This window comes from Chlamydotis macqueenii, chromosome 4 (assembly GCF_036417535.1).
Source record: "Chlamydotis macqueenii isolate bChlMac1 chromosome 4, bChlMac1.mat, whole genome shotgun sequence".
Taxonomy (NCBI): Eukaryota; Metazoa; Chordata; class Aves; order Otidiformes; family Otididae; genus Chlamydotis; species Chlamydotis macqueenii.
In genome coordinates this window covers 40641405-40656283 of record NC_141559.1, presented here as the reverse complement: position 1 = coordinate 40656283, position 14879 = coordinate 40641405, and the positions used below count along the sequence as shown (strand labels likewise).

The 14879-nt window shown below is 37.8% G+C and overlaps 1 protein-coding gene across 1 annotated transcript in view; it reads right to left on the bottom strand.

Annotated features, from left to right (window-relative positions):
- Positions 1–14879, bottom strand: part of TMA16 (translation machinery associated 16 homolog) — a 64278-nt gene that overhangs the window by 9797 nt on the left and 39602 nt on the right. Inside the window, 3 exon segments of the mRNA XM_086746565.1 lie at positions 196–280; positions 1105–1142; positions 9605–9714. Coding sequence (XP_086602691.1) covers positions 196–280; positions 1105–1142; positions 9605–9714 — 233 coding nt within the window.

The window sequence follows — 14879 nt, the reverse complement described above, 5'->3', positions numbered from 1 at the left end:
AGTATGAATATATACATCTGCCAACATATAATTAACCTCAGCTGCAACAAAATCAACTAGCAATTGTTGATGTTATTACTAGCAATACAAAAAAAGTCCTCCTCTGAGTCATCATCACTTTACAGATCTTATGTAAGAACATTATTTTAAAAGACAAATTAAGCTTTTTAATACTGTTTTTAACACCAGTCTTACTTTTCAATTAGTTCACCAGCTTCCTTCTTTGTGTACTCAATTTTACTGGGGTCAAGGTGACTCTGAAACCATTCCAGTTTTTCTCCTACAAGAATAAACTTAATATTAATGATTACACCATCACCGTAGCATCAAAACAGATGAAAGTTCTTCAAAGTCTTTGAAATAAACACACATTTTTCAAGATTTTGAATAGCATTATAGACTCACTGATAGTGTGTGTACCAGGTATGAAGGTAGCTGTTACAGAAACATTCTCACATCATTTCAGATGTATTTTTTATCTTCCTTATGGAAAAAAAAAAAAAAAAAAAAAAAGATACTACACTTTGTTTTACTGGAAATTAGTGTTTAAGATTGTTTAAGATGAAAACTTAAGGCACCCCCAAGGGGAAAAAAACCAACACAATGGCTGAGCAAGAGTTCTGATCATCACAATTTTTAAACAGATTAGGTGGAAAAGATGCAGTGTCAATCATATAAAAGAAAAAAATATTCCAGGTTGTGTCTCAAATTTTTGAATTTACTTGCTAGTACTATGTGTGTGTTAACCTAAATATATCATCCTCCTTCACAATCGACTAAAAAAAAAGCATGGAGACAAATACAATAAATACATGTATAGATGTACCAAAGACATTTGGTCTACATTGTCCTGTTGTCACGTACATGAAGTACTAAACATGTACACATGTACTAAAGATGAGGCTATACTGAGCCCCGGGCTCAATTCCATGTTAACTACTTGAGTGAACATACCACATATCTTAGCATTTCAAAGTCTATTTTAAGATTAGAATCAGATTACAGAGAAATAAACTCTAATTTGAGTATCTATGAAGTTGGTAAAACTTGAAATCTATGCTAAAAATTTGAGTACTGTATTCAGTAATAGGAGTTTCCGCTCACCAATGATACTCAAACGCAAAGCTTTGTCAGTCTTCAACCTAGCAGAGAAAAAAACAGATTATGTTAGCCAGGAATTAGCATCATACAAATAATTACCTTCATTTTTTTTGTCCTAAAAAAAATTGGGTTTTTTTTTGAGTCACAATGAAAGGCAAGGTAAAATTTCAAATAGAAATATTTGGCAAATTCAAAACAATGCAAAACTTATTCTGTGTCATCTCAAAATTCTACATTTTGGTAAAACTACTATCTGAAATTTGTACAGTTTACCTATTAATTTAAACAGTTTATTGGAAGAAATTAAATTGAAAAACCAGGATGAAAATGGGACACACCACTTTGCTTAGGGCACAGCAAAAGGAATTTCATGAAATATTTGCACTGTAATAATTTCATTAAGCATTTCAAATATTCTGCTGGTATGTTTAATGAGTTTGGAGATCAAGAACAAAAGACTTCACTACGCTGCATCCTTGCAAATCAAGCATATAATGTGAAAAATAGCATTCTAGTATTTAAAAAATTTGTAATAAGTAAAGCTTGTGCTTAGTGAACAGTGAAAGTTAATATGTGTTAAGAAACCAAAATTAACAACTTCATAAAAAAAAGATGAAAAAAAAAAATTTCCAAGTGTTTTCCACTCAGTCTCTGGCTGGATACCTGAAGCGTTCTGTACTCTATGTGATGTCTACACACAACTGAGCAGTTCTCAGAGAACACAAGTTTTCTAACAGGTAATACAGTGCCTCATATGTTTTTGTCCTGAAGCTCTCAGATTCAATCTGCAACAATGAATTTTGCTGAATGTCACTTTATTTCCAGAAAGGAAATAATACACTGTTAGGATAAGTATGAAATTTGTCACTGGAAAAAATATTGTAGCCATGCATGTTCAGTGTATATATCTGAAGACGTCTGATAAAATTTACTTTAAAAAATTATTTATTACGAAAATTGATAAAGGATAAATAAAATCATAAAGGATGTCACTGACAATGAAGAAATAATACCAAAATTCAACACAGTTCAAAGCTAATGTGCTCCTTCACTAAATTCCTTGCACTCTATAGAATTTAATAAGCATTTTACAGTTAACTGAAGTAACTCAGAGCACAGAAGGCTGCCACTTGTCACAAAAATTCAGATAGAGAGAAAGCCTTAGTTTCAAGACACAAACATACTTGTGTCACTTGGCCACAAATCTACTTTATTAAAATAAAGATTAGCTTTTTCAAGTATTTCATCCTCTGAAGACTGTCTAAAAGCCACATAAAAGGAAATGCACAGCATGTGTGAGCTGCTAAGAATCCCACTAACACATTCAAGAAAAGCCTTTTTAATGCTTAGCATCTAGGATAAGCATGTTTAAGATAGAAGCCTATAGAGGTCAAGCATGGGGCTTTAAGTTTTATGATATCTGCCAAAAAAAAAAATCCAGGCTGGCTGATGAATTAGAAGATTTTAGTGTTTAAACAAAAATTACTCTTGTTCCTGTGGAAACTTGGACAGATTTGGATGAGACAACGCAAACAAGAAAGGAAAAAGGAGTTGGATTAGAAGTCGGCTTTAAAACTCAGCTGTAGAAGATGTCTTCAATAAAGTGTGGTAAGTAGCCTACTGAGGGCTTACAGCAGGGAGTTTTGAAGGGTAACAGCAACCAAGAAAAGGACACATATTCCATACAGTGGGACTCCACACCAGCAGCCCCTGCTGTGAACCCTGCATGGCAACAAAGCCAGCTGAGCAGGGCTGCAAAGTGTTGCCATGGACAAAACTACAATGCCATCTAGACAAGCTGCCAAATTAGAATCATAAATCTATTTATGATATTCATATATATTCTATTTATAAAATTCATATGTGTATGCTTTAAAACACTACAAATTACCATTTGCACCTCCAAGGGCCATTAGATCATTTATTTATCAAGGCAATGAAGTATATAACACGGATTTTCTTCTGGAAGAAAAACCTTCTGTCTCTAGGTGTACACAACTTACTTCAGTACGAGATGTAACAAACGACCGGAACAGATTTTGCCTTACTGTAGTTTTCATAAAAACCTCACCTCAATGACTGCTGGAAGACAATAATATTAGCAGGGAGGCTAATCAAATAAGCCAAGTCGAAGAAAGTTCCTCTCATCTCCTTCTCACACAATGAGTAACGTCTTTTGCTCAATGGAAAGAGAGGATGAGGACACGGATTCAATCTTGTGGCACGCTGTTGCTTCTTAATGATTTTCTCCTCCACCTGCCTCCCAAAAATCATCTGCTTAGGCACTGATCATTGATAAGGATGATGAGTGGTTTTCTTGATGTTTACTAGGTACTTAAAAGGTTAAAGTCTTCATGCTCCATCAGCACCTCTTTATCTCAGATACTATTCTACTCTAAATACTAACAATGAATAAATATTTGCCAAATCAGTTTGCCAATTCAGTATTTTTCCCTATAATATCCATAAATATAAATGCCATCTATGGCTCTGAGAACTAAGACAGGCTCTTTAATTAAGGGGAAAAAAAAAAAATCATAGTTGACAGGACATATTTCCTTGTTTCTTGTTTCAGGTTGCTAAATACCTTCCATATTTCTCCCTCTACATGTCCATTTTTGTTAGCTTATGCACCAATTAGTGGCTTGGTTAAGCATTTTAGGATACTTCCTTAGGAAAACTCCTCTGTAAGAATTAAAAATTCTGATTTTAAGAGCTAACATTTTTTCTGTTCTACATAAAACACGTATAAGCATACATCTCAAAGCATCGCTGCTGCAAACAGTGCAACTAGAAGCATAGTGGCTCAAGGGAGAGTAAGAAGTTAAACAGAAAATCTAAGGAGAAACAAAGAAAGAGCTCCAGAACCAGATATTTTAAGGCTACTGCTTACTCCTAAGGGGTCACTTCATGCCAGATCAAGAAATGCTGTAAAAACTCCTTAGCTCTCATGTCTCAGAGCATGACAGCATTAGATTAGTATATTTGTAATGAAAATGCACGGACTCCTAAAAAAAATTACAATATATGCACAACAGAAAGGGTTTATTTTGACTCAGGAGGGAAAAAGACAGGAAAAAAAAAATATCCAGTGCTAGATCAGCTTTAGCTACCAAAACCAGAAAGATTTCAGCAGTTGCAAACAAAACTTGGCTGGTATTGGTACATCACTACTAAGACAAGTTCCAGGAATATCTCATTATGGTCTGGTTTCCTAAGTTGTAACAGCTATCGCTGTTTCATAAAAACATCTTTGTAATTACTTAATAGAGCAAACAAGTTGCCTATAGGAATGTAGATTAGGAGAGAATAAATTGGTAGTAACACATTGGAATTTGTTGCTGCTCATTTGACCTTGAGGAGAACTGAGAAGAGGGATGCAGGCAAGAAAAATGTGTGATTCAAATGAACAAGATGACTTAAGACTGTAGTCAATTTTCTAAACCCAAATGGTCTGTCTCTTATTACAGTCAAGATTGGTCTTCTGTAGTGCAGCCACAGTTTCTGGACAATAACATTAATAATGTCATATTTCATTGAGAATGCTTGTATTGAAGAGTATCTGGACAACGGAGTCTGTAAAAGACTTCTGTAACTTTGAGCAGAACTTCTCCCTCCTTTTTCCCAGCACTGCATTAAGCATTGAAATTCCTTGTTGGTAGTGTCCTTTTTTTTTATTTTCTTGTCTGGATAAAAAAATTTGAATATGCATCTCATAATTAAATGCTATTTCCTTTCCTATTTAACACAACCAGGAATGTTCACAGTATTTATTTCTCTTCCTCCATGGTATAGAAAAGTTACAGAGTAAACAGAAGCCTAAACTGTCTCTAGTCCTGAACCCTGTCTCCAGCCAAAGGACAAAAAACCAACCAACCAAAAAAAAAAATCTAAAACAAAAAAAAAAGCCCACAAACCCAAAAGGAACAGACCACACAAAACCAAAGTAAACATTTAGTGGTATTTCTGCAAAAGACATTCTCACCTTCCAGAAACAAGGGCTTCCTATACCCGAGGTAATTCCTTTGTATCGAATAGTAATGAACAGATCAAATGTTCGGACGGTCGAATTGCACAGAGTTAGCCAACCACAATTACAGTATCTCTTGGCAAGTAAATCCACAGCTTACTTAAAATACTACAGATGACTTGTATGAACTTTCTAGATTCATTGACTGTCTCTGATCCAGTTTTTCCACACTGAAGTGCATTAGCCTGTGCAGATAAGTTATCTCCTTCACTCAGGACTGGTGAGATCATACTCAGATACTGCCTCCAGTTTTGGGCCTTCCCCACATTTAAGATTACTTATTCTATACGGTAAGAAGCATGGTCAAAAGAGTACCAGATCTGTAGATGGAACTAAGAAAGAAAATACTGTAAAGATTACTAGGCAGCTTTTCCCATTTACCACCAAAGGACATATTAACCTTCCAATCAAAGATGGAGGCTGTCATTAAATAGAAGTAATTTGGAAAATTATTTCTCCAACTATTTCAACTTCAGTAAGTAATTTTCTAGTGAAAAAGTCTTCAGTAAACTTACTGCAGTTAAATCACAAATTGGAAGCAACAATGACAGAGCATTTATGTAGTATTATCAGCTGCCACTAAAAGAAGACATTTAATAGACTTGCAAAAGCAACGAGGAAGAACAAAATTGGTGTGGGCTACTTGTTTTTCCTGAGTGTAGGAGTGGAAAGTTTTACTCCATCCACATCATCAGAAATTTATCTTGTCTTTTTCAGAGCTCTGCAAAATGAATGCTAACCCTACCAGTAAATTAAAGAAACTGAAAGCTAAATAATTACATTAAAAAGACTGGTTACTGGCTAAACTGACTGGTTTTAAACACATGCTTAACTCCCAATATTAGAAAAAAAAAAAACAAAACAACCCAAAACTTAAGATTTAACAAGCTCATCATTAAGATAACAGAGCTCCAAAAGAAACTGGAAGCCTTAACAAGACTTTTAAAGGCACTAGGGAAGAAAAGAAATCAACAGCATTCATGTCTTCTGAGATAAATTACTCCTCAAGCCAAGACAGCACAGAAAATAGAACTTGAACAACTGGAGGATGTTTTTAATGTAAATTATTTTTAGAACACCACAACAAAAAGAGATCTACAAAGTGTAGATCTGTGAACAATGCAAGTTAATTGATTAGAACCCAGAACTACAAGAAATCTTACTTATAGATAGATCATTTTGCTATCACAATATGCTTTGGATGGTCCAGACAGACCCTACTTTTGCGGAATAGTTTCCCTATGCAAAATGAAGGGTTACATCTTTTAGCATCAGCCTAGAGGCCTCACATCTGAAACAGTAAGGGAGCTTGGAAAAGAAAAAGCAGAATTCAAGAAACAGAGCCCAATGAAATGGATAGTAATCTACATCCTGTAATCTTAAACTGAGTTTCTCTCCATGAGCATCTCTGCTCTGTGAAGCCTAAAAAGAATAACTATCCACATCCTAAAGTGAGCCTAAAGGGAAGGTTAGTGATCTACATCCTCCGATCTTAAACGGAGTTTCTCTCTATCAAGTACTTTTGCTCTGTGAAGCACTGATCCTCACAAGAACTCAGGATAAACCATTTGCTCTTTCACTAGGCTGCTTGAAGCTCGCATTTTATTAGCTTGCTTGGCTGCCAGTATTTATTTGTTTTTCACAAAATGGTGCTTTTTCCTCAGGTAACCCATGACACATACCAAAAAGTAGTCTGCTTGTTTCAATTGGAAGGATTCTGCTGCCATCGCTAGCTCCTTTTTCTACATTTCAGATGAAAGGAACAGGAAGGCTAATCATACTGCTACAAAGACCACTGTCTCTTAAACAGGTAAAACACTCATTTATAAATGAAGTTTGTTTCTTCTAAGCAAAATTCCTCTTTAAAAAGCAAATAACTTTATAAAGAAAGGCTGAAGTAATATGGTAGACTTACATGTGTTAGCAAAAGCATTTGAACTAAACTTAAATCCTCCAAAAAAAAAAAAAAAGCTTTAACGGAGGATTAATCTGTCATTGCGCAGAGGAGGAAACTACTATAGCTCAAACAAAGGGCCAGGAGCATTCAGCTGTCTTAACAGCCAGTGGCAACAGGTGCTGGGAGATAGAAGGAAGACACTGCAGCAGTTGTTCTACATGTCCTGCTAATCAACATAAGGTGTTACTTGCAAGGTTTAAAAAAAAAAAAAAAAATTAAAAATTAACATGATTGAGCTGAGAGATGCATTCCACAAGGTATTAACTGGAGCATCTTCTATAAACCTATAACTGTGGGGGCTAGTGCAGATAAAAGACTGGTACAGTCATGTGCTGAGCTATGAGACTTAATCTACACTGGCAAGCACAGACAGAAATCTACATAGTAAAGACCAGGCACTAGAAACAACTCTCAAATGAGCAAGTCTCAAAATTAATACACTTAGTGACAACTCCTGAAAGAAAGGAAACTTCCAATAAACTAAATAATTTAATGTTTTGTCTGTCATTGGGAGACCCAGAACTTTTTTTAAAACCAAACTTAAGGGTTAAGATCATCTAGATCATCATACGGGAAAGGACAAGCTGTGTTACAATTGCTTACTACAAGCATATCTCTCTAGACAATCAGTTAGAATGCCAGTAATATTTCCAGTTTACTGAACTCTGTGTGCTCAAAACTAGTAAGTGGCCTTTGGCTTCTGAAACAATTTTGATTCCATATTTTGCTCTGTAGATGTTAGCTGGCAATGTTAGCAGTGGAGTAAGAGTCCACTCCCACAAAGGTGGCTCCCACAGCCTAAGACACCCTGACACTGCTCTAAATATCCTTAAAGCAGTAAGCTTTTCAGCTGTGCAGCAGAAAAAGCACCCACATTAGAATTAAGTAAATTACTACATGGCTTGCCAAACCTAGCTGTCTCAGCAACAAAGCCTAGTCAGTACAAGGACAGAATATTTTCATTCCTTTTCATGGAAAGGATGACCTAGTTACTACAATATTAATGCATTAAGCAGAGAAATGAATGATGCATTCGGTACTCTCTCACTTGCAACAAAAGAGATTGCCCTGTACAGTCTCTAACATATACCATAAAACCTCCTCCATGAAGAAAAGTAATTAAAGAGCAAGTTAAGTGGGAGAATACTATTCCAGTGGGAGTTCTTTGCTTGAACTTCTTGCTGTTACAAAAGAAACCAAAAGTAGCACTCTAACAAGAAATGTCAGCACAGGTGTCCGTATCACTATAACTCTACCCACAGAGACAATCACTAAAAGATCTGATTGTGTGCCGTGTCATAATGGATAACCAGTACATCACTCCTTCACTCAATAAGTTTTCTTGTGCATGTTTTCCCTTACGGCAGAGTGACAGATGTAAGCACGAGTCAAGTATGATTCAGTTCTCTTTTGTGACTAAGTGCTCTGAGTGGCAGTTATGAGGCAAGACAAGAGAGTTACGTGACGAAGTAGTCAATTTAGCACTAGGAAAATAATCTACAATAAAAACTGACTTACAATCAGTAGTCAGAAAGCACAGACAAAACATGAAGCAGTAGAGAAATCTTGCACATTAGGAAACTGCCCGATCCTCAACACATGCTGCTTGTAAATTCTTGCAGCAGCTCTGCTTGAGGCTACATGACACAGCTATGCTAGTAAAGGGGCCCTTTCTAGTCAGAGCAACTTTACAACGTTGCTGCAGATAAGGTTGTACACCCATCTCCAACCATAAAATTGCACAGTCTCCAAGAAACACTTTAACTGTACCAGGAGTTCTCAATTTATGACCTTCAGACACATGAGTACTTGCACTCAGCTCACATGGTCCATCCAAATACTAGTGTACTTTGACAGAAAAAGCTGTAAGTTTGCTTTAATAACTTTCTAAACAAACAATCATAGCATATCAACCAGCAAGCTGAGACAGAATGAAAACTAAAGGCCAGTCTTCTCTGGCTATCTTTTCTCTCTGTGGAAGGGGGAAGTAAAACTTAAAAGCAGAAAACCAAACTTGGCATGGAACAGCAGGAAATCTTCAAAGATGAGTTAACTATTCAGTTTTATTCAGAACCCTCTCTTCTGCAGGAAGGTTTCAGGGTTTTGTTTTCTATGAAGTCAGCACTTCAGTAGAAAAAGCTAAACTCTAAGCAGGATTCTTATTAAATCTTGGATTAAAGTCCAACTAGGTGACTAAGCTCCATATGAAATCACGAGCATCATGCCATTCAGATTTCAAAAAGCAAAATACTGCGATACGAACAAACCTAACTTGTAAGGACAATACCAAAAATCAAGTAGCAAAACTATACACTTTGTGTAAGATGACTTCATTAATGTAAATCTGTCAATTCACATGGCTCAGCAGTACTAAGTTATAAAGGTTTTTCTTTTATCTTAAGGTTATATCAGCATAACAGTCCCATTCCACCATCACTGTCCCACCCTCAAACAAAAAAATATCTACTGAGATGCTGTTCTTTGGTCTGTACACAGATTTTGCACAGTCAACTCACTTTTCTTTCTTTTCCTGTTTGTGTGCTTCCCTTGCAAGCTGTGCAGCTTTTCTGCTGTAAGGATGGATAACTTTTTTCTCTTGCTTCCCTTGGGTTTTTCGTAACTTTGGCTGAAAAGAAATCAAAGATGCTAAAGTTAAGTAAAACATTGAAGTGAAGACAGGAGCACACACTATGCTAAGGATTTAAAAGGTCAGGCATCAATATCTTAGAAAGCACTTAACTTACAGTAGCAGCTTATCATTTCCACCAGTTAGATCTTACCCTCCTTAGTAACAAACAAAATTACTCGAACCTACTGTAACAAAACTGCCGGAGCGCACAAAATGCTGTAAAAAATCTTACATAGTGGCTACTCTCCAAACACCTATTTTGTAGAACCCTGCAGCTATGAAACTAAGATTACCTCTCTGTACCTTTGCAGTAAACGTCCCCATGCAAGCGTCTATCTGATTGCTGCATCTGGGTTTCTGACAAAGGCCTTTTGTAACTTCTGCAACATAACAAAAATTATTTTCTTGTCCCTCCGCTCCTCACGCCCTCCTCCTCCCGCCAGCCCGGGGGTGCTCGCTGGTGGGTAAGCACCCAACCAGCCCCGCGGCCCTCGCCCGCTGCCCACCCTGCCGGGAAGGCCTAAACCCACGCAAACCTCTCCGGGAGGAAACGCGCCCGTGCGACGGACAGGGTCACTCGGGGCTCCCGCCCTTCCTCCGGGCCGCTGAGCGCCGGGGCCGCACTCGCACGCCCACCCCTACCCCACGCCCGTCCCGCCGCACGCACCATGGCGAGACACCTCCTTCCGCCGCCGCGGTGCGCCAGCCAAAGGGCTCCGGGCGGGCGGCGAGGGCAGGGCAACGGGCGTTCCGCGGCGCAGCGGGGCGGAGCTTGCTGCCGTCAGCCTCCCCGAGTGGGGCAGCTTCACTTGTGATTAATGTGGCTGGTTTTTTTTTTCCCCCGAAAACTAAGAAAGCAAGAGCACAATGGTGCGAGTTGGCCCGGGCTGCAGAGCTGCACCAGTGCTGTCTTAAAGCAGGCTTGTGTTAAGAAGTCACCACCCCGACATGGGCCTATGGATCACCAGTTGCGACTGTCCAGCTCCGAGCATCGCACACTTAGTAGAGACACTGTCTTTAGGTCTTATTACACCTTGCTTTCGCATAGTAATGCTTAATACCAAGGTATTAAGTACTAATTTAATACTACTGCTTTATTTCACATTCCCTGTGAAGATCTGTGAATGCAGAAGTGTAGAATAGAAGTCCTTTTTACAGTATAGTAATGCCTCAAGATTATGATATTTCTTACTGAGATACAACTTTCCCTGCACATAATTCAGAATTTCTCTAACATCTCAGTGGCATGTGTCAAAGACGCTCAGTGGCCTAAGATCACTGCTATTGTGATAAAACTTACTCACTTTTAAGATTGATACTTGATTGGTGAATTGTTCAGCTTAACGATGTTTTACTTCGATCTCTGATAGCCCCCAACATGAGAAGGACATGGACCAGTTGGAGAGGGTCCAGAGGAGGGCCATGAAGATGATCAGAGGGATGGAGCACCTTTCCTATAAGGACGGGCTGAGAGAGCTGGGGCTGTTCAGCCTGGAGAAGAGGCGGCTCTGGGGAGACCTTGTAGTGGCCTTTCAATACCTCAAGGGGGCCTACAGGAAAGATGAGCACAAACTCTCCAGCAGGGCCTCTTGTAATAATACGAGAGGTAATGGTTTTAAAATAGAGGGAGGTAGATTCAGATCAGACATTAGGAAAAATTTTTTTTTACGCTGAGAGTGGTAGAACACTGGAACAGGTTGCCCAGAGAGGTGGTTGATGCCCCATCCCTGGAAACATTCAAGGCCAGGTTGGATGAGGCTCTGAGCAACCTGATCTGGTTGGAGATGTTCCTGCTCCTTGCAGGGGGGTTGGACTAGATGACCTTTGAAGGTCCCTTCTAACCCTAACTAGTCTATGATTCTATGACAGGTCAGGGAACATAGTTTTTAATTTTTTTTTGTCTGCTAAGAAAAAAACAGTGATGAAGAAATAGGATTGGCTTAAGCCTTTACTTCTAGACAAACAGTTTCCAAACTTGCATCGTGACCATGTTGTGACTGCAGTCTTTGCCTTCCTTCAGGCTCCCAAATGCAAACACAACTGCAAGCACCCACTTTCCTGGTGGCTCCATTCACAGCCGTTACAGCCTCACACAGGCTAATGTCCTTAGCTAGGAAACTTCAGAGCATGCATGTCTGGAAACATCATTAGCTATGCTATTCCCAGCAGAATACCACAGAAAAACTACTGTCGTCACCATTGAATTTTCATTTCACAGAGATACGCTGGGTGGAAGCAGGGGGAGGTGTGTAACTGGCTTTGCTTCTGAGCTGGAGGACGTGGCTGGGACACACATTGGAGCTGAAAGGTACCCACAGTGCAGGATTACTGAAACTCATTCTACCTAACCTCAGATTTTTAATTGGGACATTAAGAAAGAAGTGTAGGCTCTGTAGATACTTACATTTAATGGGCAGTTCCAAGGGGCTGTTCAGCTGGTCTTTCTCCATTGACTATAATGAGACCCTTGGGTGATGATGCATCTAATTTGATGACCTAGTTACAAACCAAAAACTATTCAATATAAATGTGCACCAATTTCTAGTCCAATCTTGTTCTTTAAATAGTTTGTAATCTGGGGAAAAAAAAAAGAAAAGAAAAAATGTTGCTTTTTAATAATTCACTCTCCCCATCTACAAAGGATCTTTGGTAAAATGTCTTGACAGCTGCGTAGAATAATTGCTATACAGGTTCTCCTAAGTCATATATTTATTCTGGGAGGGGGAAAAACACAATAATCAAAATTTGGCATGTTGATTGTTTGGTATCTTAATTTACATTTTTGCATTAATTTTACCAATACTATTGTAAATGCATAAGTTAAAATAAAGGGATACTTGGCTGTGGTAGACTTTCCTACAGTGTTCTGTACCAATAAGGCAAAATAAAGTGCATTTAGTAAGTATATTGGTATTAAATTTGAGTTACTATGGAATAACATGTTAAATAATAAAAAGCAGTAACTATAATACGGTACTTAGGAGACAGTAGCCATACAATTCTGAGAAGGAGACTCTGTTTTAGTGACAATACCGTGTATGTGATTTTCAGAAATTCTGATATGTAAGAGTTAGACCGATTTCTGAATATTCTTGAAAATCTCATTTACAGTGTTAAAACTGCATTAATTAGAATGGAGGTTAAATTTGCAGTTAGCTTAGTTTTAATGAAATGCAAATTTCCTGAGTTCAAGGGAACCAACTAAAGGTTAAAGCAATTAACAGCTGGGTTTAGAAGCGAGGAAAGAAAGTAGTGAGCAGGGGAAACTACATCAGTGAGGGAACAGCGAGCAGTCAGACACTGCTTTGGCAGGATCTGCCTTAGTCTGAAATGCATCTGTAGTAGAGCGTTAGTGGAAAGACACATGTAGAGTTTCTTGACTATATTCCATGTAATCAATAAGACCAGGCAATAGAATGGAAATAGAAAATTGCAATTATGCTTACAGTTACTTTGTGGATTTTTTTAAGATAACCCATCTTACATTTGTGATTTTCATATGTGCTATTACGTTAATGAACAAAGGATATAGCCACATAATGGCAAACATAGTAGAAAATTCACCACTAACTTTAAATTGTCTTGGGTTTTTGTTGGTTGTTTGTTTTTTTTTTCTCTTTCACTTAATGTGTATTTATTGCAAAGTTCCTGATGAGTGCTATGCTTTTAGAAATGCCAGTTTCTTTCTACGTATGCAGAGTTCGAATCTGCTCACAGCAGTGAGGATGTGAATGAACCTCCGATGGTATTGTTCCAGGGATTGTTTAAAAATAAATACATTGGGTAAGAATGAAAAGTCACTGAAACTGATACATAATCTAGGTTATCTTTAAATTTACTTTTAGGAGAATAAATCAGCTAACATTAAGCTCAGCGTTGTCACAGTTAGGTCACTGACTGAGCTGCAGCAAATCTGGGGATGCACTCACTGGTTTAAATTACCCTAATATTTGCTGTATCCTGATTTCATAAATACAATGCCATTTGCTTTTAATTTAGCCATGCTTATGCTTTGAGATTACATTCCTATCAATTCAATGCCATTGTTTAAGTCTACAGTTTACAGACTGTAAATACGTTTATCTGCATAGCTGAGGCAGTATTTCTGCAAATTTGACTTTAATGACTCCACAGAGCAAATGTGTAGCAAAGCATAGTTGAAGGTAATTATAAAGGCAAGAGGGCCTTGTTTGGAAACTTGTGTTCTTCATGTGGATTATAGCAGATTTTCCAGCATTCGTCTGAAATTGTGTTTAAATTGCTTATATTCAGCAAATTTGTTTTTACTTCGGTCATTGATTCTGGTCTATTTTGCACTGATATCTTAATTTTTCTACAATAAACTAAGAAAAGGCATGAGAGAAGTACCTATTTATATAATTTACTCTCCCTTTCCTGGATTACAACTATTTCTAAACTACACAGTACAAAAAACTACTAAGAACACCTGATATGCTCATTTGATTATGTTTCATGCTACCTATTTCTGCATTTCCCAATGTTTCGAATGGGATTTAGTGTATTAAAAATACTAAAATTATATAGCAAAAATAATCATATATGCAAATAACCTACAGTGTGTTTTTAAATCACCCTCTTCTATCCCATCTCTTTCCTCCATTCCTTTTCTATTCCCTGTACTTCCACCATGGTAAAAAAAAATTAATGCATGGTGAAACAGAAATGTTTAAAATAAACCAGTTCTTCTACATATTTTGGAAGTCCCTGGTAACACAGCAGTCATGTAGCATACTCTGCAAGTTTCCAGTTTCAAGATATTGGGCACTGAGTTTAAAGTTTAAAACTTTTCTAGAAGTAAGAACCGGATATGATTGTACAGAGTAGTAGTATAACGTACCGCCGCTGTATAGCATGGCATCTTCAGCAAAGAAAATAAAATCTCATATATTAGATCCTTTAGATGCTCTGTTTCACAGGCTCCCTTCTGGACTAAATTGAAGTCAGGGTGCAAATGAGTGTGTAAATATGCACAAATTCAGCTCTCTGGAAGCTGCAGTTTCTTTTGGGCCCTTGGTGTGCCCGGTGCCTTGGTGCTCAGCTGAAATGATCAGCAGTTCAGTGCATGGGTAGATAAATCTGGGCAACATGCCAGTATCTTAGAGAATGAACTGCTGCTGCCTCTGCTTAAAATTCTCTCCGGC